Source organism: Pezoporus wallicus, unplaced genomic scaffold, assembly GCF_028554395.1.
Source record: "Pezoporus wallicus isolate ANWC-B61680 ecotype Strahan unplaced genomic scaffold, APGP_CSIRO_Pwel_v1 contig_7011, whole genome shotgun sequence".
NCBI classification, from domain to species: Eukaryota; Metazoa; Chordata; class Aves; order Psittaciformes; family Psittacidae; genus Pezoporus; species Pezoporus wallicus.
In genome coordinates, this window is record NW_026638234.1 from 1,788,585 (window position 1) to 1,811,668 (window position 23,084).

Sequence of the window (23,084 nt, forward strand, 5' to 3'; positions counted from 1 at the left end):
AGTCTTCCGCACAACAGTGTGCGCGCAGTCTCACGTTTCACACAATGGAAGCTGTGATCTAGCATCTGCACAGGTGAATTTTGTCCCGGTGCAGCTCTGTGGCACTTTCCCCAGTCCCTGACTGCGGAGGCATTCAGGCTGGGCTCAGAATGCATTCGGAAATGCCTTTACGGTTTTTAGCAGTAACGCTTTCATTACTCTCCATCCGGGGGGGGTGGGGGGCAGCACGGCAGGGCCGCGGTAACCAGGTCACCGCTAGGCCCCCCCGGGGGGCGGAAAATATGGCGGCGGCCGCCGCGTTACCTTAGTACCGCCCAGGGGCGGAGCTCGCCGCTTTTTCGCGCCAAGCCGGGACGTCGGCTCCCGCCCGGCCGTTCCGTTCCGCTCCGCTCCGCGCCGCCGGGCCATGGCAGCTCACGCCGTGCCCGGATACTCGCCCGGCTTCAAGAAGCCACCGGCCGTGCTGCGGCTGAAGCGCAAACGGCCGCGGAGGAGCGAGCCCCCGGCCGCCGCCTTCCCCCCGCCATGCGTCGCGGCCCCGCGGGGCTCTTCCGCACCCGCCCGCCGCAACCCCTTCTCCAGCCTGGACAACGCGCTCCGGGCGGCCGGCACCCCGCGACCGCTGGAGCGGGCCTGGAGGCCACCGGCAGACGGGTACCCCTCGGCAGCGCCGTTCTGGCAGGTAGGGCCGGGCCTGCGGGGACCGGGGGATTCTCTGTGGGGCCGGAGGGGCTCGGGGTGAAAGGGAAAGGAGCTTCCGCGCTGGCGCCGGCAGCCGTCGCCTTCAGCCGGCCGCTGCAGCCAGGAGCCCGCTCCTCTGAGGAAGGGCGGCTCCGAGCCCGGGGCTTCCCTGGCTCTGTGCACAGACCAGACCGAGCCGTTGCACTGCTCTGGGTAGGCGCCTTTCTATCGCACCGAGGGTGGGTGTTCGCAGAGTATACGTGCTTGTCCTCACTCCGGGAATTTCACTGCAGGGCGGTTTTATACATTGCGAACCTCGTGCTGACTTTGTGCTGCGTCTTACGCTTCTTTCCCATGCAGCTTTTAGAGCCTGTTTCTGAAGATACGCCCACCAGCAGAGCGGAGCCCTATGAAAGAACTGACATCCTCACCCTAACCGATGTATGAAACAACACATACCGCTTCTGAAATGGTGTTAAGCTGTTCTCGGTTCACAAAAATAGCTGAAATTGTTTAATTCAATATTTGATGGCCCATCTCTGTATAAAGTGATGTACTAAAATGTCAGTGTTCAAGAAACTGCCTTAAATTGCCTTGACATTTGCTGTTCAGGTAACAGTCTAAAGCCAGCCTGACGTCACTATTGTAGTTCCAGTTGGCAGAGGTTGTTGTCTTCTTCCAATTTTATTACCATGTTCACCATAATTCTCCTGTTCCTTAGTTCTATATTTTGTTGAGATTAAGCATGTTCTTCAAGGTGATGCATCTCCTGCGGTCTTTTATTCAGCTGCAGAAAGGGAACAAACAACTTCACTCAGCACACACAAAAGAGAATACTAAAGAACCAGTCTTTGAAAGACAGTTTTGAGCAGGCAATGTCTAACATTCTTATAGTTTCAGAAACTGGAGTTCAGACTAACGTAGCAAAACAGAAAAATGACCTCTCAGAGAGAACAAACTGTCCTAGAGCTCCCCAGTGAGGTTTCCTGTATCCTCTAGGAAAAGTGTCTGACACTACAGCCACCAAGAGAGGATGAAATTAAACAGTGACGGGTTTGGCATGGAAATTCTTGTCTTTGTAAACTTCAGGCTAAGTTGTTGAGGTTTTTTTGGTTTCTTTTTTTTTTAAGTCCTTCATCCTTTTATCTGTTCCTAGTTCGTAACTTTTGGAAAGACTCCTGTGACTGAAAACCTACTTTTGCATTTTTATAAGCAATATAATGCTGTACTTGTAGTAGAATCTGTTACTGACTAAAATAATCAGTTTTGTATTAACTGTGACTTTGGTTCTCCTGTGAACAGTGAAACTCTGAGTAACTTAGAAATTTTGTCTGAAAAAGCGTTTTTGTTTTAAGTATGTGTCTTAAATTAAGGTATTTCCTTTGGAACAAAAGGAGTTAGGCATTTGGAAGTTCTGACTGCCCCATCCCTGGCAGTGTTCAAGGCCAGGCTGGATGGGACTTCGAGCAACCTGGTCTTGTGGAAGGTGTCCTTGCCCATGGCAGGGGGTTGGAACTAAATGACCTTTAATGTCCCTTCCAGCCCAAACAAGTCTATGATACTGCTGTGCACTGAATTGGACAAAAACAGGAGACGGCAGGTTTAACTTGTCTTTTTGTAGGCTACTAAACTGGAGATGTTCCATATGATAGGTGCAGTCCTGTACCTGGTCTGCCTGCCAGGAAAAGTATATGAAATTCACAAGGGAGGAGACCTAACAATGCTAAAATATAAATAGGTAGCTACATAGGTTGGTTTCTTGTTTGTTGGTGGTTGTTGGGTTTTAGGTTTTTATTTGTTTGTTTTCTAGGGGTTAACTGATGCTACTTCTGTTTTATAAGGACCTTCATTCACCTGCTGCTGTACCCGAAGTCCCCTCCTCACCAAAACATGAATTTCCTGCAGACTGGAGTATTAAAACGCGACTTCTATTTATGTCTTCACAACCTTTTACCTGGACAGAACACTTAAAAGCACAAGAGGAAGCTCAAGGATTTGCTCAGCATTGTAGAGCTATAGAAACAAACTTGCCACAGAACTTACAGGTAATATGTAAGAGGGTAGCTTGAAGCTCCAGCTTTAGAAAGGAGACTGTACCTTTGCACCTTTCTGTAAGTGTCCTGGCAGTGAAGGCTTGATTCTGTTTTATTTTCGTCTTACATTAAGAATAAGGCCTACTTAATAACCTGATTCCATCCATGGTTTGTACCAACAGCAGCAAGCAGTGGTAAGTGAGTGGTCTTAAATGACCACTTAGAAATTAAGGTAAATCTTAAGTTGTGGAGCAGTTGCCAGTTGCTGTCCATCTTTCTTCAGTCTGCCTTATTCACAAGCCGGGGATTTTTCTGTTTTACTATCTAATGTAATATTTCTTTAATCCTTCACTTGCAACACTGCCCAAAGTGAAGCATTCCTGTCCTCACCAAATACTTTTTGACACCTAGGAACCAAAGCTGTCGACAGAACTGCGTTGTGCCTTTCAGCAAAGCCTCGTTTACTGGCTTCACCCTTCGCTGCCATGGCTGCAGCTGTTCCCTCGCATTGGAGCAGACAGGAAAATAGTTGGAAAGGCCAGTCCTTGGTCACAGGATGAAGACTTGCAACAAGTGCTAATGAGTGACTGGTAAGTGGAATCAAACACTGTATTTAGTAAGATTCAGATACTGAGATTTTAATTAATGTACAAGTTCTTTCCATTTTTGTTAGAAAGCTTTTAAATTTATTTTTTTCCTTCTAGAATACGCATTATTTTGAGGATCACGTTAAAGAAATATAAGACTAAAGCTACTTTCTTGTGTTAAATGCTCCTCTCTGATCCTAGCTGTTAATCTGGGTAGTATTCCATAAATCCAGGTTGCCTCTGAGGCTTCCTGTAAGCCCATGTGCTAGAAAGCACATGTGCTGGAAGAGCACAGTGCTTGCAAACAGGCTTCCCAGATGCTGAGCACATTTGAAGATCTGGCCAATCATTCAGAGTGCTCTCAAACCCATGCAAAGTGCACCCACTAACGCCCAGCCAGACCTGTGCAAGGTACACCCACCAACACCCAGCCAGACCTGTGCAAAGTACACCCACCAACACCCAGCCAGACCTGTGCAAAGTACACCCACCAACACCCAGCCAGACCTGTGCAAAGTACACCAACCAACACCCAGCCAGACCTATGCAAAGTACACCCACCAACACCCAGCCAGACCTGTGCAAAGTACACCCACCAACACCCAGCCAGACCTATGCAAAGTACACCCACCAACACCCAGCCAGACCTGTGCAAAGTACACCCACCAACACCCAGCCAGACCTGTGCAAAGTACACCAACCAACACCCAGCCAGACCTATGCAAAGTACACCCACCAACACCCAGCCAGACCTGTGCAAAGTACACCCACCAACACCCAGCCAGACCTATGCAAAGTACACCCACCAACACCCAGCCAGACCTGTGCAAAGTACACCAACCAACACCCAGCCAGACCTGTGCAAAGTACACCCACCAACACCCAGCCAGACCTGTGCAAAGTACACCAACCAACACCCAGCCAGACCCAGCTGAGTATGTCAACAGCCAAGGATTGCCTTCAGTCACAGAAACCTTTTCTTCTGATGCAGGTCCGTCAGCTTTACCTCTCTGTACAATTTGCTCAAAGCCAAACTGTGCCCCTACTTCTACGTATGTACCTACCAGTTTACTGTCCTGTTCCGTGCAGCTGGTCTTGCAGGAAGTGATGTCATCACAGCTGTAATTTCTCCCACAACTAGAGGTTTGAGGGAAGCCATGAGAAATGAAGGTGAGGTGAAACGAGTCCAGCTAGGATTTCTATAACTGATAAAGTGCATTGGCTGCAGCACAGAACCATTCATTGCTTGCTCTCCTCCTCTGTTCAAGGCATACAGTTTTCTTTACCTCTGGTAGAAGAAAGTAAAAGCAGGAAACAGAAAAACTCTGAAGTGAATTTGGAAACAGAAGGTGCCAACAGCCTCGAAGTGGACAACAGCATGGAAGGTGGAGAGTACGTATTACATATGTTAGGTCTTCCACAATGCTTAAAATTCAAGCGTATCTGCAGAATCCTCAGTGTTCTATTTGGAAACCTTCATAAGAAGTGTTGCCCACCTAACACTGATTCTGTGTTTCCCAGAGAGCCAGCTCCAAGTGATGATGACGATGATGAAAGTTTCTCTTGGCTTGAGGAGATGGGAGTCCAAGACAAGGTTAAGAAACCAGATGCTATTTCTATTAAACTGTATCCTTTCTGTGCACATCACTGTGTATGACAGTGGAAGACCCTGCAGATGTTATCTTTCTGTGGTATAATTTGAGTTTTGTAAAAGCTTTTGAAAGCTTATTTCCAAATACCAGTCCTCATATTACTGCATAGCCAGGGACTGTGCATGCCTTTTTTGTCTGTTTAGGACAAGTATTTCTAGATGCTTTTCTTCTTGAAGGAAAAGGCAGTGTGAAAGAAAAGGGTGTCTGTTCACGTATGCTGAATTTACATTTGGAAGTAGTGTGGCGTAGCGGGGACAAAGTTATAGACTAGGACAGCTTTTGCTGAGAACCTTTAGGTGTTTCAAAGGGACCAATGGACTCCGTCGTCTTCTGGTTCCATTTGCACATGGGGAGCACCTGAGGTTTTAATAATGAAATCAGAACCCTGGCTTAAGATGTTTAATATTTGAAGAACAAATCCGGATCAGTGTGAATCTTGGTAGGTTTTGTTTGTTTTAACTGACTTGACTGGTCAGAGGAGCGTCTTCTGGAGCTGCGCTGCTCCAGTTCTAAATTGGGTGCATGGATGCTTTTCAATTCCTCATGGTTTTCCTTTGACTTCAGTCAATGCAGTCGTAAGGATAATCATGAGGTGCAGATGGATCACAAACCCCAATCCCTTGCGCTGGTGAAAGGAACAAACACATTCACCTTGCTGAACTTCCTGATAAACTGTAAGAGCCTGGTGGCAGTGGCAGGCCCGCAGGCAGGGCTTCCGCCGACTTTGCTGTCCCCTGTTGCTTTCCGAGGTGGAACAATGCAAACGCTCAAAGTAAGTCACACCACTGTCTCTATTTTCTAATAAAGCAAGTTGTTTCTTCACCCAGTAGATCAGACACTGGCTTTGTATAGTTTCCCTCAGGTACTGCAGAGTAATTTTTGTTGCTACAACCCAAGGGAGCATTTTGGCTGCAATACAGACTGCCTCCTCAGTCTTTGTCCACATTGATCTGTGCTGCTAAACTGAAATACCCAAGTTTCTGTTCTTCATACCCCGATAAGTAAGGAATTAAATGGACTTCTCAAATACTAAAATAGTTCTTAAAATGTTCTCCTGAGATCTTACGGGTTCTCCAGCTATCAGAGGTATCGCTTGCATGGAGGGAGCCTCTAAACCATTGGCTCACTATCTGTTACTATAGGGAGGTGGTGGGTACTAAAGGAGATGCTATTAATAGAGGTAGTGCAGTCTTCGCCCACCAGAGGGCAGTTCTCCCTGTTCTTCAGCAGTTAATGCTGTATTGCATTCCTGCATATCAGTCAGTATGTTTTAGGAGTTCTTAGAAAGACAGTAAAAGCCTCATGCTCATGTACTGAACAGTAAGTTGACAATACTGAGAAGTATTTTGAGCCTTTAATGGGACTGTAGCATTGCAGTATTGAAATAAATTAAAATTAGGGCTTGATTTGGTGTGTCAAGAACTAATCCTATGTGGTTTTGTCCTCAGGCTCGAAGTATAAATGCCAAAGCCAGGGTTCGCTTGGCATACGAGAACATATTCAGCCTGGAGATCGTGGGCCCCATCATGCCTCATTCTCTGCATGCACTGACCATGCTGCTCAAGGCTGCCCAGGGGGGAGCATTCTCTGGTGTATTTTATACGCATGAGCCCACTGCTGTGTTTAACGCTGATCTTGATGGCGCGTGCCCTGCCTTGAGTGAGGTAAGGAAACTAGCACCGACAATCTTTCCTGTTAGGAATAGTGTCTTTATTGCAAACTGTAGGACACAGAATGACATAAAACTTCCCCTTAACACATGGGTTTACACCTAACTACCTGTGATCACCACCTGGCAGTCCACAGGGTTTGTCCCTCCCTTAGAAATGGAATAATCCAGGAAATCGGCTTTTCTGGAGTTCCCCAGAGGTACACAAATGAACATTTAGAACTGCAGGTACTTCAAACAAATACCTATGCCGTGTCCCTCCTCTTCATGTAAATTCCCACAGGAAACGGTACACAAAGATCTTCCTACATGTGGACTGCATCCCAAGACTTTGGATCAACTGAGTCAGCGTCCAACATTGAGAAAATCTTCCATCCGATTTCTGGAAATGAAGGATTATGCTTATACCTGGAAGTCCTAGGTATGCTAGTCCCATTTAATGGGAGAGAATGCTCAAGCGTGCAGTTGCTGTTATTTCGTTCACGTGCATCTACACAGGCAGCACCCATGTGGTACTGGTAGGGATACGATCTAGCTGCACAACACAGACAACTATCGCATAAAACACTTCAAAGGACTTCTAAAGGAAATGAATGAAAAGGCCTTGGACATTTGCTTTTGTATTTTAGAAAGCCTTTTTTAAATAAAACTGGATAAAACATGATTGTTTTATTGGTCTGACTTGTGGCCAGAAGGTCTGTATTCCTCATGTCATGCAGATGTGTGGCAACTGCTCTGTGTAACCATTTTGGACATGCGGAATTCTTGGCACAGCCTTACCCCCCTCCTTCCAGGACTGCTCACAGCACCTTGCCAGGAGCTCAGTAGCTGCACCTGGGTATGTTGCACCTCTTGCTTTAGAGCGAGTCCACTCTCAACTCCACAAAGACAGATGAAAGCTGGATGGACACAGTGTTTTGGCTGCAGCAGGACTGCATTAAAAGGTTTCAATTCCTCAGGACTGCTGGGCATAGCTAGCTGGTATTCCCATACCCACGCTCACATTAAAGCTAACTAGGCTTTTAAAGAGCCACTTGTACAAACAAATTAGAGGAGTAAATAGTTGTGGCACCTGTGCAAGAACAGAGAGCCAGAAGGGGGCTGCTGACATACGTTCATAGCAATAGTAGGTTGAATTCAGTCTGCTTCACTTGAGAGCTGTTATTTATGAGGTGTGTATGTCACTTTTTACACAGCTATTTAGGTGATCAGATTTCAGCAGCAGCAAACACTAAATCTGAAGAGGCGTATGTAGAACATCGTGCTTGTGCACAGAAAACAAAGCGGTGCTTGGGCCATGTGGTGAGCTACCCTTATCTTCACTGTGGTACTGTTCTGCTCACCACCTCAGAACTGACCAGGGATTCTAAAACAGCAACAGGAGGCTTCATCCAGGTCTCTCTTGAGCCTCCCTGTTGTCCCGGGGGTGAGCCTCTCTGAGAGCTGCTCCTGACCTCAGAGCCCGCCATCCAGTTCTGAACTGGGCAGCATCTTCCCAGTCTGTGCTTGAGGAACAGGCCTACAGAGTATGTGTTAGCACATGGAACATGTTACTGAAAATAACAGGGAAAACCAGTTCTGCAGTTGCCTCTATGGGAAGGCAATTTTAATTGAGCCAATGCCCATTTTGGTATGTGGACTAGAGCCTGTCGCTAAGTACTATTTGTTTCAGTTTGTATTTTCACATCTAGCATGCACTTAACATTCTTGAATCACAGTTACATTCTGGTAGTCTAAAATTGTGCAACTTCAAATATCTACAACTGAATTCTTTATCGTGTGCTGTAGTGCCTCTTGGTACTCTGAACTGTTGGCTTTCACTCAAGAGATTTGCCTGCCCTTTCAGCAGCATGCACCCACTGCTCCCGGTCCTGCTCCCAACACATACTTGGCACTAGGGAATCTTCCCTAGAAAAGCTCTGGCATTAGCCCACCCCACCTACAGGTATGTTCAGTAAGTACTACCTACCATTATCTCAGGCACGTGTAGAGCAGCGAGATTTATTTATTTAACCTGTCCCAATGAGTAACATTTCATTAACCTGGCCTTCATTTGGGAGAGGCAATTCCAACTTTTCCAAGGTACAGGCACTAGGCCTTCTTCCTGCTCCTCCAATCCCAACTATTTAAAAACTACAAATGGGAAGGAAGAATCCAAAGAAACTACAAGCCCGGCTACAAGTCCTCAGGTGACTGTTTCTAAAGGCTCCCCTCTTGTGTGACAGGGAAGGCAAGGCGCAGAAACACCTTCAAGAGAAGTTACTTCTAGGGAAAGAATTCTACAATAAAAGGAAATCCCGCAGCCAGAGCTGGGAGGAGTCACAGGCTAATCCCCTTCAAGCTCAAGTGCTGCACAAATAACCAGGTTCCAAGAGAGTTTTTCCTAGTTGTTCTTTTTAATATATCACTACTTATCTATTCCTGCATGCAAAGAACACTCAAACCAATTCAAATTTACAGATTTAACAGAAGCACATCGCTGCACTAGCTTTAGATCCATAGACCATCTTAAACAACAAGGAACTGAACTAGAACAGAAGCCTCAAAATCAAGAGCTTGTCATAATTAGGGCATTACAGACCTTAGTTATCTTTTTTTCACAAGTCTTCCTTAAGACCAAAGGTTAAATCCATGTACAGCACCACATCTTTAAGGCGTGAAATCCAGAACTTTCCTTAATAGTTATTTTTTAAATGGAGTCTTCACTGGGACCAAATTCATCTGCTCCTTGCTGCTGTGCAGTAACATGTCTTTACATTATACATGGGGAATACAGACCTAAAAAAGGCAAAGCAACAGGTACAAGAGATTGTTATGTTCCCAGATGTGATGCTGCACAGCTGTGACACCAGTGCTGACATGAACACCATGGACAGAGTGAACAGAACAATCAACATCTCAACTGCTTCAGCTCTGTCAAACCAGACATTTACACAAAAGTCTGATTAAGAGCTGCTCCCACATCCCCCATTAATTACTCTTAAGTCATACATCAACAAGCCCGACTTGAGCTAAGACCCATACAACACCCACTTCTCCTAGGGGTGGATCCTTCCACTGCTGTACCATCATATTCTATTATTTTTATACACACCTTCCAAGGAGTGCAGCAAATGCGGCGAGGAAATCTCCAAAGATTTAGTCAGAGACTGAAGGCGAGAAGCCAAAGGGAAAAAAGTTTTAATTACAGACAATTATGTTCATGAAAATTAACTTAGGCCTAGAGCGCTTTGACAGACGAGTAAGGGTCTTTATTTTTTGGAAGTGGGCAGTCAACAACCAAACACCATTTCTCTGCTGTACATAAGACATGACCCTTGTCCCTTCAGGGCACAGAAAGACACCTTGTTCTTTAACAGTTGGCAGAATACACACAGGTCATCTTACTTTGTGGAAGAGGTACTAGTAATTCTTCACCTCTGTGTTCCTATTACCATGGAGAAACTCACACGCTTTAAGGCCTGAGCGCAGCCTTGCTGTGTACAAACTGTGTTTTGTTCCTATCCCAGACGAGGCTCTGCTCAGGGGGTGTAATACAAAGAAACCTCAAAAAGACTTTTCTGAAATAAGCACCTGAGCTGCAGAAGTCCATAAATCCTGGCAACCTGATCATAACTCAGACAAATCCAGACAGAGGTGTGCAATGCCCTTTCCAATCCAAAGTGATCACAGATCAAGTACTAACACTTAAATTAAAAGGGGAAAAAAAGAAAGGGGGGGGGGGGGGGGGGGGGGGGGGGGGAGAAATGTAAAAGAAGGAAAAGCTTTGTACATCCTCTCCCTTGTCAAACTGCCCGAACTCTGGATCAGGCTTTCTCCTTGAGGGCAGAGTACCATTCTGGAAAGTGGAAGCCCACGGAATTAATTTGGTAATACTCCAAAGCAACCAGAAGTGACCCTGCAGCTCTAACAGTTATTGGTGATCTTCAGCATACTCTTACACTGCGCCCTTCTTCCACAAGTCAACTTGGCAGACACTTGAATTACTGCTTACTGACCAGTGATTAAGATTATGAACTTGTGCTGCTTTTATTGACCAAGTTGGGTACAACAATTTAAGCGTCATTCTATCCCTTCCCTCCCCCCCCCCCCCCCAAATCCAGTTGTAGATTTGTTAAGAGTTTAAAATTCACATTAACCACAAAATCATACAATCAACATCAGGCAGTGTGTTAATTTGTTTGGAATAGACAACTCCATCATCTCCCTTCTTAGAACATGCAGGGAGAGTCACCTTCACATCGCGAGTCTCATGGGATCCACTGCTGGACTTCCTGCCGTCCCTCCGAGTGCATGTCTTCTGCCTAAATCACGTACATCCTGGAGCATGGGCTGCGGGGCCAGCTGCAGTGCACCACCAAGTCCAACCCTGGACTGAACACAGACAGCAGCCGCGGTGCTAACACTGTACAACAGGGCTACCACCACGTGCTTTCTCGAGGGGCCGCGGCATTGCCCGGTACCTATCCGGCAGCATGCACCAGCCTCGACCAGCCATGGGTGAGCGGGTGACCTTCACCAGCTGCCAGCAAAGTGCACAGATAGCTTTATCGAGACCAGGGAAAACTGCAGCATCGTACAAAACAGTATGAAAGTGTTAACATTCCGTATTGAAGAGGAATCGCACGAGCTTTAAAACAAGGGTTTCAATTACTGATGCCTCCAGAGTCTGTCGTCTGATTTAGTCATTTAAGAAATAATTACATCACTAATGTAAACAATATAAACATACCAAAAACTAAGTATGATTTAAATACATTTTGATGGTACAAAAGAAAAACCTGAAGGTGTCTGTACAGTTTTTACAACGTGGGAATTGCCAATGTATTTACAACATGAAAGGGCAAATACCATTTTTGTGCAGAGTAAAATTATCTGAAATAATGTCAATATAAAAAACAATATCTAGCGGTGTGAGGCACTCCTAAACATGGTGGTATTAACCATGCTTTCCTTTGGTACAAGTCCCATCGCTTGGAGAGCCGCAGTTGCTGCTGTGGCTTTAGCATGCTTCTTGTTAAGGCTGGCAAAAGTAGGCCTGTATTCATTTCCATTGACTCTCACCTGTTTATGGGAAAAGAAAGCATTACAAAGCGCCTCTTAACCACCACTCTGAGGCAGCCCTTCGCAGCTCCTCCTTTAAGCACCTTCCCTACACATCCCTCTTGGGGTAGTCAAAATCCACCCCTGGTCTATAAGCATCATCATTTCTGAACATCAACTGCTAATACAGGGTATGATGTGAAAAAGAACGCTCATGTTGTAAGATAACTGAAGGACAAACCAATCTTGCTCGCTGCCTTTACAACAGTAAGGTTCAACACCACGCCTGCAAGCAAACAGCAAGAATATAGTACCACATGAGTCAATAATTTTACTAGGAAGTGGAACAGTGTGTTTCTTGATGGATTTACAGACTAATAAACTTCAGAGGTCTGATCTGGCCATTGCAGAAACATGACTTAGAAATTTTAGCAAAGACACTGCTCAGCAGTCCTCAACTACCCGTAAGATGGTTTATATGCAAATAAAAGCAAGAATTTACATCACCTTTAACAAAAAGACCAACAGCAAACAAAGAAACTCACACGCACCTTAAAGATAAAATGTTTGCGATGATCAGGCCCACTGTCATCCACCAACACAAATTCAGGTGGTGACCATCTTCTTTTGTTACAGATCTCCATCAAAGCAGAAACGGGATGTTTACCTTGAAGAAAAAACGTATTTGAAATTTCAATGCCACTACTGAAGCCATCATTTTAAATGAGACTGCTTTAAGAAAAGCAAAAATCTCACCTGAAAGATCCTTCATCACAACATAATGTCCAGATCTCTTCTGTGCCTTCTCTCCCACAGCAACAAGCCCTAAACAAAACACAAGAAAGTTTACATTTCTGATCCTCACCCGACTTCTGTATTACCAGCAGTAAAGCAATAACATGTACTCAGTGGAGGTGAAGTCTGAACACCATTCAATGGTCTTTTCAGAAGTCTTTCAAACCTCCCTTTCACCCAACTTTTTTTCCCCTTCATACTTACTACACATAACACTCTTCTCAACTGCTCTAGTAAGACTCTGAACAAGCCAGGTAGTAGATAACTCTGAGTAGTCTCATGCAAGTCAGGAAACACCTGGTTTTCAATGCCCTCTTTGGAACACTGAACAAGAGACAAGTTTAAGAACATTCTCTCCTTCAGTGTTTTTGTGCAACCCAAAAGCCATCCACTACCGTAACAGTCTGCCTCTGACACGCTCAGCAGTTGAAGTATTTCCACTAAACAGTAAGAAGTGCAACCTAGCACATTCTTTTGCAATACAAGTAAACACAGCACCATCCTGATGTGCTCTCTTCATTTATCAGTATTCAAATCCTTTAAGTGCAAATTCACAGCCCAGTTTCCGTGCTTTCAATTGCATCTGAATATAAAATAGAAGAGCGTGCAACTGGGCCACAAGACAACACAAAGAGCACAAGTGCCAATGAAAGTCACTGTGAAGTCTCTTTCTTTTTGAAAGCTTACAAGAATAAGAAATTAAGTGCAACAGTTGCTAAAAACATATCAAATGCCAGTAACCATGCCATGCTCATACAGTGACTCAAGTTTCTTTACATCTTTACATGCCATTACCTTAAATACCAAAAATACCTGCCCAGTTTTCAGTTTCTCGGACTGCAGTCCTTCAAATACTACTTTGTTTCTTACCTCTATTTGTTTCTGTTCCTGGCTTTGGTGAATAAGGACAGGGAGATACTGCAATTGTTTCCAGTTTCTTCCTGTTCCTTTAGGGTTTTTTGGCTGGCATTTTGATTTGGTTTGCCTTTGAAGAAAATCATTCTCTCCTGACCAGACTGTCATCCTAATATTCACGCAGCTCCTGAGTAAGGGCTTTTCAAGTGGTATGAAACCCTCACAGACAAGAATCACTGAAACAAGGTTTATTTTTCTTCCCCTTACAGAATTTTATATCCAAAGTAACCAAAGATTTCCAAAGAAAAAAACCTCATGTCATTCTCTGATTAATATTGTGTCTCCCTCACTCACAGTCACTGACACTTGTCTTCTGCATCTTGTCCCTGGTACCTCAAGAGGGACTGTCAAAAAAGCAGTGGATTCCGCCAAGCCCCGCTGATGGAGACCAAGGTTCTTTGAACACAGACAACCAGCAATTTACTGGCTGATATCAAAGCCAAGGAGGGTTTGGCTCAATGCTGCCTGTGACAGAACTACAGATCTTGCTCAGTGCCTGGAAAAAGCAGGGTCTAAGAGAAAGCTAGAACAAAGGCAGACAGACAACCTTTTGGTTTGTGTCCTAGTGCAGCTTACTGAGTAACTCTGAGCAAACTGCTTGGTCCTGCATCTAGGAATAGTATTTTATTTGGTGATGAGTTCTAAAAACATGACAAAACATTCCTTACGAAACAAAACCAGGATACTTAATGTAACAGACAGATTCCTTCTAAAAATTCCTGATTTGCCTTTAAACCACTAGAAAAAACTTTAAAAAATACTATTTTTTATACATTTAAGCATCAAAAAACTCTGATGTTTGAAGAAGCTTTTTAGCTACTCAATACAAATGTACAATCACCTTTCAGCTGCTTCTTTGTAATGCATGAAACATGCAGCCTCTTCACAATGCAAACTGCCTCCCTGTATTACAGGCTTGGCTGGCTCAACTTTAAAGATAATTCTTTATCAACACAGAACATGTTTAGAATTTTTTATTTTGGTGGAAACGATGAGATTAGGTTGCATACAGGATGATAATCAAGTTAAATTCGAGCTGAATTTAACTGAAAACCAGTTAAATTCAAGCAAAGCGCAGCCATCACGAAGGTTATCTGTATTTTCAGATAGAGCTATCACAGGCCAGGAAGAGGCATCCTTTAACTCCACTAAACGTTTTTAATTGTTATTGAAGACTGAATGTTCTGAAGAAGAAAAAGCAAACTACCTGTTACAGAATGCCCAGCACAACAAGGACCTGACCTGTTTCAGGCCTTAGGGCTTGGTGCTCGAAACTCTGGTAACAAATTCTGCAGGCACTAAGGAAATTTGTATTAGGAACAACATGAGGATCCTGGGACACACTTCTGTAACTGGAAAATTGAGCTGCAACATGAGCTGCGTCTCACTAAAATGTTTTTAATGTTCAGAACGTTCACAGGTTGGGCAGCAAAACTGCCTCTTTCATGTGAGAAGCAAACAACATGATGAACAGAGCTAACCCTTCTTCCCTCCTCACCACAAAAATCCATCACCATGTTACACAGGCTGTTTGGGAAAATAATACTGACACTGTTCTCAGTTTCTTCTCTCTGACTGCTATAAATCAAACTAAGTTGAAGGAACTCTTGCCAGCACCGAGAACTTTCCAAGACAACATTTACAAAGACGACAGTAGCTAAGTAACAGTAACAAAATACTTGTCAAAAATGATTTTCTTGACAACCACTCTGTCACCGGGTTATCTTTTTTTCCTTTCTTTAAACAGAGACGTTGCACAGAAGAAAACCAGCTGAAAAGCGAAGTCGGTATTACTGTGTTCAGTACTTTGAGACTGTTGCATTTCTCCATTTATAAAACCCACATTATGCTGCTAGAAGGTCTTTAGGATTTAGAAAGCAATGAATATTTTCCTAACATAGGCCTTCCTCATTTTCTACCTCTCCGTGCTTAATATTTCAATGTTTGAACTGTATTTTCACTGCTGTCACCTGAGCAGTACTGAACTACCTCTGTATTAAGAACTATCCTGTTGACACTTGAAGATTCCTCCAGCAGCATCTCTGCAAACAAACTTCACAACATTTGCATTTATATGCTTTGTTTTCTTCCAAGCTCAATCATGAGCATTGATAAAAGCTAACATAAATCCGTAATTCAAAGTATTTTCATGCTTTGATATTAGATGTGATCTATTTAAAATATTAAAGTTTCCCAACCACAGTGGCTTTTCCACAATATCCCTGCCCCATGCCTTCTCCAAGCATCCAACTGAAGCACATCCCTAATTTACTGAGAAGCACTTTCAAAATGGAGGGCGATGGTTAGGGAAAGTTAAAGAACGTCTGAAGAGTAAACAAGCATAAAGACAAAGCCTATATATATAATCCAAGGCATGAAAACCTTGTACCAAAATCACCTACGCCATTCTTTTAGTTTTTCCAGTGGTGTTGTACCCAGAAAAGGGTTACTACTTCGAAGTTATTTTGCCCATCTCCCAAACAGACATGAGAAGTTTATACTGCCACAAGACACGTAAAGAAGGGCTTACCTTTCCGGTCTGTCTTAAAGTCCACCATAATTGGCTCAACACTGCCTTCTTTGTTTTTCCCAAGCCCTTCTCCTTCTCTCCAGCCCATTTTTCTCATCAGTTGAGCTCCCATTCCTCCAGTTACAGGGGCTGCTCTTAAGAACTGATCCTATCCAGAAAAAGAAAAGTAAAACAAGTCCTAAAGTTAGCACTGGGGTTTTAAAACTTAAGGGGAAGCTTCCAAAAAAATGTTTCTAACAACCTTTCACAGACTCAATTAAATAAAAAAAAAAAAAAAACATACACCTTAGCTTTATATACATTAACATTTGGCAGCAACCAGAATTCACGCAGACACACGAGACACAATCAATATTTGCAAAAAAGAACAACTTAAGAAAATTCTAATGTGATCCAAAAGTGGCAGGTGACCCTTTGCAGACATATTAAAATGATAACCGTCCAGTTTTAAACACGCTACTTTGGTTCCAATGCATCTCTTCTCATCTCGTGAAAGGAGGCAGTGTTAACTGTTTAACTGGCAACATGCGTGCCAAGTGTACCTAGTTACTGAACAAAATACAAGCACATTTAGTAATGACATTCACAGAGTGTTTAGGCGTATTTTAAATATATATATATATATATAAAAGTTTCCCCATTTTATTATACAGCAGTTGCACATTCAAGTTCTACTCTGAAAATCCACATGAAACATACAGGTTTTTATCGTCTTTTTTTTTAAAGGCGCTTAGCCACACAGTTTAGCATCAGTAGAGAAGTCTTCACATTCTTTCAAATCATCATTTACATATAGCTGTTAAATGGTGAAAGCTTATAAACAGAAATCTTAAAAATCTGTTTTGATGTAAAGAACTTTAAAAACTCCTTAAATGTTTACGTACCTAGGCCTCGATGGCCGCAGTGTTGTGAATAGTAGGGCTGGCATTGACCGTGGCAAGAAGGCAGCTACAAGGATTTGACCCTGAAACAAGTTTCCATATAGAGGGGTGAAAGTTCACAGGTTATTCTGTGAACTATCAACTCTCTTCTGCCCCCCCCGCTGACCCAAGTAAGTAAGTCAATCATTTCCATCACAGCAAAAAATTGCTTGCCTTAAAATATACAAGTTTACACACTGGCACTGATAAGTCCATCCGTTATTTCGCATAGTAGGTTAGATGATACAATGCCTAGTATCTTTGTGAAAATGTTACTTACTATCAAAGCAAATTAATAGAACATTGCTTGGGGTTTTTCTTCTTCATTTTGAATTGCGCTTGCAAAAGTAAGCATTTCCCAGGTTTGGACACAGGACTGATAGATCCTTGGTCTTGATACGTACAAAAAGAAAACCAGAAGTCTTACTTTTGCAGAGACTAAGGATATCAAGGGGATTTCAAACTGGCAACTGACACACACTGAAGCATGTGTGTAATCCCCATGGTGTTAAAAAATTTTCAAAAATAATAATAATTGTGGAAGATTGTGGCAGAATTTCTCCAAATATTTCCCTATTAAACAGTAAACACCTAGCAATCACGTAACCGGATGCTGCATTTAACAAAGTGGTCTGATGGAAAAGTAGAGAGGCTACATGCACCTCTCCAGTTCAACTTCTTTTTCCGATTGGTGCAGACCATGCAGTGTGTGTGCGTACAAAATCAGTTTCTTTGATATGAACTGCCTCAATCTATATACCTAGAATGGCTTTTACTTACTTCCATTTTCATCCTCCCCTCTCCTTTCCAGGAACCTCTCATAAGAAAAGGGTAACCTTGCCGAGAATGATACAAACCCCAGTCAATGTCACCCTGGGTTCCGATTCCTCTTTTGTACCTGCTTTGCAATGATAGAATTTTCAATATAAACATCTGTTTCATTACCACCAGCGTGTATTCAGTTCACAAATGATAAAATTGCCATTTCTAGATGAGGTCATTTTCATGTTACACAGTTTTTTCATCACACCTGTAAATGTACTAATAGTACATTTAGTAGTTGTGTAGAAAAGAAAGACTAGAGCCTAAATATTGCTATTCTTAGTTAAAAATCAAAGCCCTGAGCTCCTACATAGGAATTACCAGAGCCCGAATAAAATTCCAAATCCTGGAAATAAAAAGTCTTCTAAATCCCAGAGTGGAGTTTATTAAAAACACCTCTTCTAATGTGTGAATTCGGAGCCCTATCTGGTAACTTCAGCAGGAATTTTTCACACTATGCTGAGTCTTCAACATATACAACAGAAGCAAGACAACAAGGGATTAGAAATGAAAGACTTGTTTCAGTACAGAATAGCTGTACTTGTACATCACACTAGAAGGCTAAATGAAATAATTCTCCTAAATGAGAGGAGTCAGAAGCCCACTTTGATTCAGCTTACTGAAGAAGCAAAGAAGGCTTGCAGCAGAAGGAAAGTGTTCTTTCAGTTTTGGTTTGGTTTTAAATAATAAACTGAACATAAACCTCTAATGTCACCTGTACAATTATCTTTAACTAAATGCAGTGACAGATAACTTCCCTCAGCCCATGACTTAACAGAGTATGGGTACAACTAGAGCTGTCTTTGTAAGTACATTTGAAAACGTTAAAATTGCAGTAGAAATGTTAACAAGAGCTGGAACAAGATCTAAATTTCTATTCAGTTTTAAAAATTACAAAACTCTTCAGCAGCTCCATACCCTTGCAGATCTGGCCCATAGGAGGATATCAAATTGAAGAGTTTCTAATACAATAAACCCCAAAACAACAAAATAAAATAAAAATTTACAAAATAATTGTTCTCTTTCATTCACTAATCTCAATTTGAGTAAGTCTGCATGAAAATTCAGTACCACTCCTCTCATCTTTTTATCTCTATCTAAACTCCATGGAAGGTCAGCCAAATAAAGTACACTTCCATTCTGCCAGTAGATGGAGACAATCAATAAACCACATTCTTGTGCCAACACTTGCCTTAAAAAGAAGGCTACACAGTAAAACCTGATCACGTAAGAGGGTTTTTTACCAATTTAAAAACTATTCCTCTTTTAAAGCTATGTTAGAGCAACAGATTTTTGGGGACACGAGTGCCTGAATTGGCATTTAAGGGCTTACATAAGGAAAACCACACACACACACACACACACACACACACACACACACAGATAAAAAAAATCACACCTGAAAGATAACTTTACACTTTTTTTTTTTCTGAAACACAATGCAAGTTGGACAGTTGCCATCATTTAACTGCAACAGCTGTCTCTGGAGAAAGGACAGTACACAGCACTGAACTAAACAATCCATGAAACAGCACCCACAGCAACCAAAATATGAAAGCCATAATTGAGAGATCTTAAAACACATCATCAATTTCTCCTCTGTAAAAAGAAAATACCCATTCCTTCTCACACTGCTGACATGCACTAAAATACAAGTTGTGTCATAATGTTTATTTCTTTTGAGCAATAGTTCATTAAGCAGAAGACAAAAAAGCCTTAAAGGCACTTGGTGGACAGTTTCAGCTATAGTACAATGGGCTGTCTTAAAGATTATTTTAAGACTGAGAAATTCCTCAAAGCCAAGCACCAGAACAAGCATCTATCCTTGGCAAAACTTTTGCAAAGTAGCTGAATCTTCCATTAAATAAACTGGCACTTTTAGGAGCAGCCACATTCCTTCCCCAGTAGAAGAGAAAGAATACCTTTCTGAAGAATGCTATCAAATGCCTTACAAAAACTACACTCCTGAAATCCTGAAGCAATCAGCTTCAGGATTTCTGTTCGCAGCGTTTGCATACAGTCAGTAGAAAGCAAGCTGAAGATAGTGGGGAAAAAATCCCCAAACATTCTGAGGGTTGAACAGGGAGCCAGTCCAATGTAACTAACATAGTTGATTGGCCTTGCCACATGGCCTTCACTCCCAATGAAGGCTCATGGTGTCATTTAAGGCAATAGCAATACAAATGGCCTTGTGAGAAAGTCAGCAGTCCTTCTGCAAGTGACGATCACAAGACTTAGTTTTACATCCATCTTTAGCATGAGTTTGCTCATCTGCTGTAACCATGGAAGAATGGAAGAATGCTTTAAGTTTTCGTAACTTTAGCTAACACAGAGTATTCTAATGGTCACAGTAAAACTGCATGTCATGCTTTAGCCCAACTGAATTAAACAGATCTCGGACACTATCCCGGGTACATAAAACACTGCAGAAACCTTGTCTGGGGATAAAGTTTAGGTGGGAGAATTAGGCTGATAAATCCAGAAACAAGTGGTGAAGTTTGGGAAAGTCTGAATAAGTAGACCTCAAATAGAATTTGTCTGGGAAAAGTATTTGACCCCTTCCTCTGATTTAGCATTCATTCAGCAGCATAGTATATTCATAAGAAAACATCAAAAAAATACAAAAACAAGAAGCAACCTCCAGAATAAGTCAGTCATATTTGTGAACTGATTACACCAATGACGATAAACTGAAACAGAAGCCACTTTTCAAAAGAAAAAGATAATACTGTTCATAAATCTGCTTTCATGATACAAGAAACCTAACAACATATTATTCCTTAAGTACTGCTCAGAACCCTGCCCATGAACAGCATGAATTAACACATGACTTAGAAAAACAAACCATACTTCTAATTGGTGTGCCGATCACTCAAGTATGCCACGTTAACCACTTTGGTAACTAATTCCCTCAGAACTTTATTTGAGATTGAACTGAAATTGCAAGCATATTTTGGTTTGAGTACATATTACCTTCTCCAAAGTTATTTTTAAACAACAAAAAGTAGCTGAAATCCACGAAATGCAAAGTGAAGACAGCGCTTATCAAAACAAGTTCCCCAAATACTTTAGTTTTTCTCCCCTCCTGACACTGCTCTTCTCCTACATCAGTCTAGTTTTGTGATTATCTGTCAAGCACAATGTCTGTACATGTTCTTTGTTTAAAGATACACAAATAGCAAGCTGACATGGGCTCTGTTTCTGCTGGCCCACAAGTCCCCTTATGGCAATTGCTTATGACAATCTCTCAAGCAAAATGCTTTCAGTAAACAACATCTTCAGTCAGAAACGTGCATTAATTTACACACACAACACAGAATCACAGAGTGGTTTGGGTTGAATGGGACCTTATAGCTCACCTGGTTCCAACCCCCTGCCATAGGCATGGACACCTTCCACTAGACCAGGCTGCTCAGAGCCCCATCCAGCCTGGCCTTCAACACTGCCAGGGATGGGGCAGCCACAGCTTCTCTGGGCAACCTGTGCCAGTGCCTCACCACCCTCACAGAGAAGAACTTCCTCCCAGTATCTAATCTGAAACTACTCTCTTTCAGTTTAAAGCCATTCCCCTCATAAAAACATACCTAACAAACTCCACAGCCCACTAGCAGGTGAAAAATTAAATAACACTAGTTTCTTGGTTTGGGGGTCTTTTTTTAATGATAAAATGCATTTTCTTAGGACGAAAAAATAAGGGAGTACAAATCTGACTTTCCAGTGCTACACTGCATAATTACCAGGAACTAAGTTACAGAACTTCAAATGCCTAAGTAAAATGCAACCTGTACTTTGCATTTCATGGTTGGTTTGCATTTGTGACACTGAGAAAGATAACATGCATTCATAACCCATTATCCCTACTTCACTTTATTCTGTGAAATCATTCTCTAACCATAGGCTGTAAGTCCACATTAAATTCACCGAACCTAAATTTTGTGAAGGCTTTCACAGGACCCACCATTCCTAAAAACACAGGTTGAGTCTTGTGCAGCCCCTAATACACAGAAGGTGTGTGACTTATCTACTTGTCATCTCATGAGTTTGATGGCAATGTGCGTGCAAATATGGAACCTGGAAAGAACAAAAGAAGTCAAGCTGAGGAATGCCAGAGCAGGAAAGAGGGCTGAGTCCTGATCTTCACCAAACTCTTCTTGTTTCCAGTAGCAGCCTCCTTTCTGACAAACCACATGATGCTTGCTAGGGAGGACGCCTACTACTGCAAACCACTACAGTCTTACAGCTATGGGAACAACAGAAGTGTTTCTGCTTGCTCACTCTTATTTCTAGATTCAACAAAATGTTCCAGTATGCTTCTGTTCCTCACAGCAGTCATGCCCACAAGCCAGAGACCAGAGTCTTCTCTCACTTTCTCTCTATAAAGCATTTTGTTGGATTTTTGTTTTGGGTTTGTTTGGGGTTTTTGTTCAGTTCATTGGGGTTTTTCTGATTTTATTTTTAAAGCCAATCACAGAGTGAAAAGTTAGAAGACCGAGGGAAAACTCACTTGCCTCCTCCACTTACTTTTTGTTAGTGTACACTCTTGTTACTGTAAGGCACAGAAGACCACCACAGAAACTTAAGGAATGAAAACAGGATGAGGCGGCTTGAGAAGGAGATGATCAGAGATGCTCCCTTTCTGTTGCCTTGGGAACCCACTCAAGGTACTGCAGAAAGGGAGAACCCTCACACGCTTGCTGATCTCTTTCACAAGCCTCAGGGTGGAAAAGCTCTTTTCTCACCAACGCATCCCTGCTGAGTGCTTTATATTTCTAAGTTCCTCTGCAAGGGACAATTATTGTAATCACAGCCAACATTTGGTTACAATCTAAAAAGTTAATAATTGTTAAAATAAGACTTTGTCACGTATGTTCTGTATTAATACTGAGAAAAGCTCAAAAGATTCCCATCTAGCAAGTAACTTGGATCCCTGTGTTGCCTGGCTCTCTGTACTGCTCGGCTATATAAAGTGGAAAAATAAGTTAGTGAACCTTGGTAAAAATATTTCTATTTTTAGGATGTTGTAACTCCAGACTTTTGTGTTCAGTTTACACCAAGTTTTATGGAAAATTCTGCCTCAGCCTCAAATCTAACCTACCAGTTTTGAGGGTTGTCTTAACACTGCATTCCAGAAGGACAAGCAGATACAACATATACTCAACTACGTAACAGCAGTCAATCTTGCAAGTAATCTCGTTCTTTTTGCATGAAAGATAGACAGTGCTTGAATTCCTCAGTTCTACTTCTTGAAAGAGAACCAGTTTGGTATTCATTTTCAAAGATGAAGCATGAATTATTAAACTTATAAAACGCATGTATGTATGACGCACCACACTCCAAATGCCACTATTACTCTGCAGTAAGAGGTAACTATTTCACTGTAGGGTGACATTTAACTTATTAACCAAACTGCAACTGTTAAATACTTTAAATCTTTGGG

General features: G+C 42.4%; 2 protein-coding genes across 7 annotated transcripts in view; one reads left to right on the forward strand and one right to left on the reverse strand.

The window, feature by feature from the left end:
- Nucleotides 1-395: 395 nt before the first annotated feature.
- DONSON (DNA replication fork stabilization factor DONSON) lies at nucleotides 396-7,286 on the forward strand. The gene is made up of 10 exons (XM_057410140.1): nucleotides 396-682; nucleotides 1,042-1,122; nucleotides 2,523-2,726; nucleotides 3,126-3,304; nucleotides 4,293-4,471; nucleotides 4,570-4,693; nucleotides 4,823-4,927; nucleotides 5,527-5,725; nucleotides 6,402-6,617; nucleotides 6,906-7,286. The coding sequence occupies exons 1-10, from the start codon at nucleotides 407-409 to the stop codon at nucleotides 7,041-7,043; spliced, it is 1,701 nt and encodes a 566-aa protein (XP_057266123.1). The 5' UTR covers nucleotides 396-406; the 3' UTR covers nucleotides 7,044-7,286.
- Nucleotides 7,287-10,612: 3,326 nt separating this feature from the next.
- The window catches only part of SON (SON DNA and RNA binding protein), a 39,035-nt gene continuing 26,563 nt past the window's right edge, over nucleotides 10,613-23,084 (reverse strand). For 2 of the 6 annotated variants that reach the window (XM_057410100.1, XM_057410104.1), the window contains exons 9-12: nucleotides 15,906-16,053; nucleotides 12,422-12,490; nucleotides 12,217-12,332; nucleotides 10,613-11,686 (exon numbers count right to left, since the gene is read on the reverse strand). In XM_057410100.1, the coding sequence (XP_057266083.1) occupies nucleotides 11,528-11,686; nucleotides 12,217-12,332; nucleotides 12,422-12,490; nucleotides 15,906-16,053 (492 nt within the window). In that variant the 3' untranslated portion in view covers nucleotides 10,613-11,527. Of the gene's footprint in view, nucleotides 11,687-11,797; nucleotides 11,952-12,216; nucleotides 12,333-12,421; nucleotides 12,491-15,905; nucleotides 16,054-16,789; nucleotides 16,870-17,605; nucleotides 17,727-23,084 lie in introns of those variants that run through there. The other 4 variants (XM_057410101.1, XM_057410102.1, XR_008972263.1 and 1 more) reach the window with 4 other exon arrangements.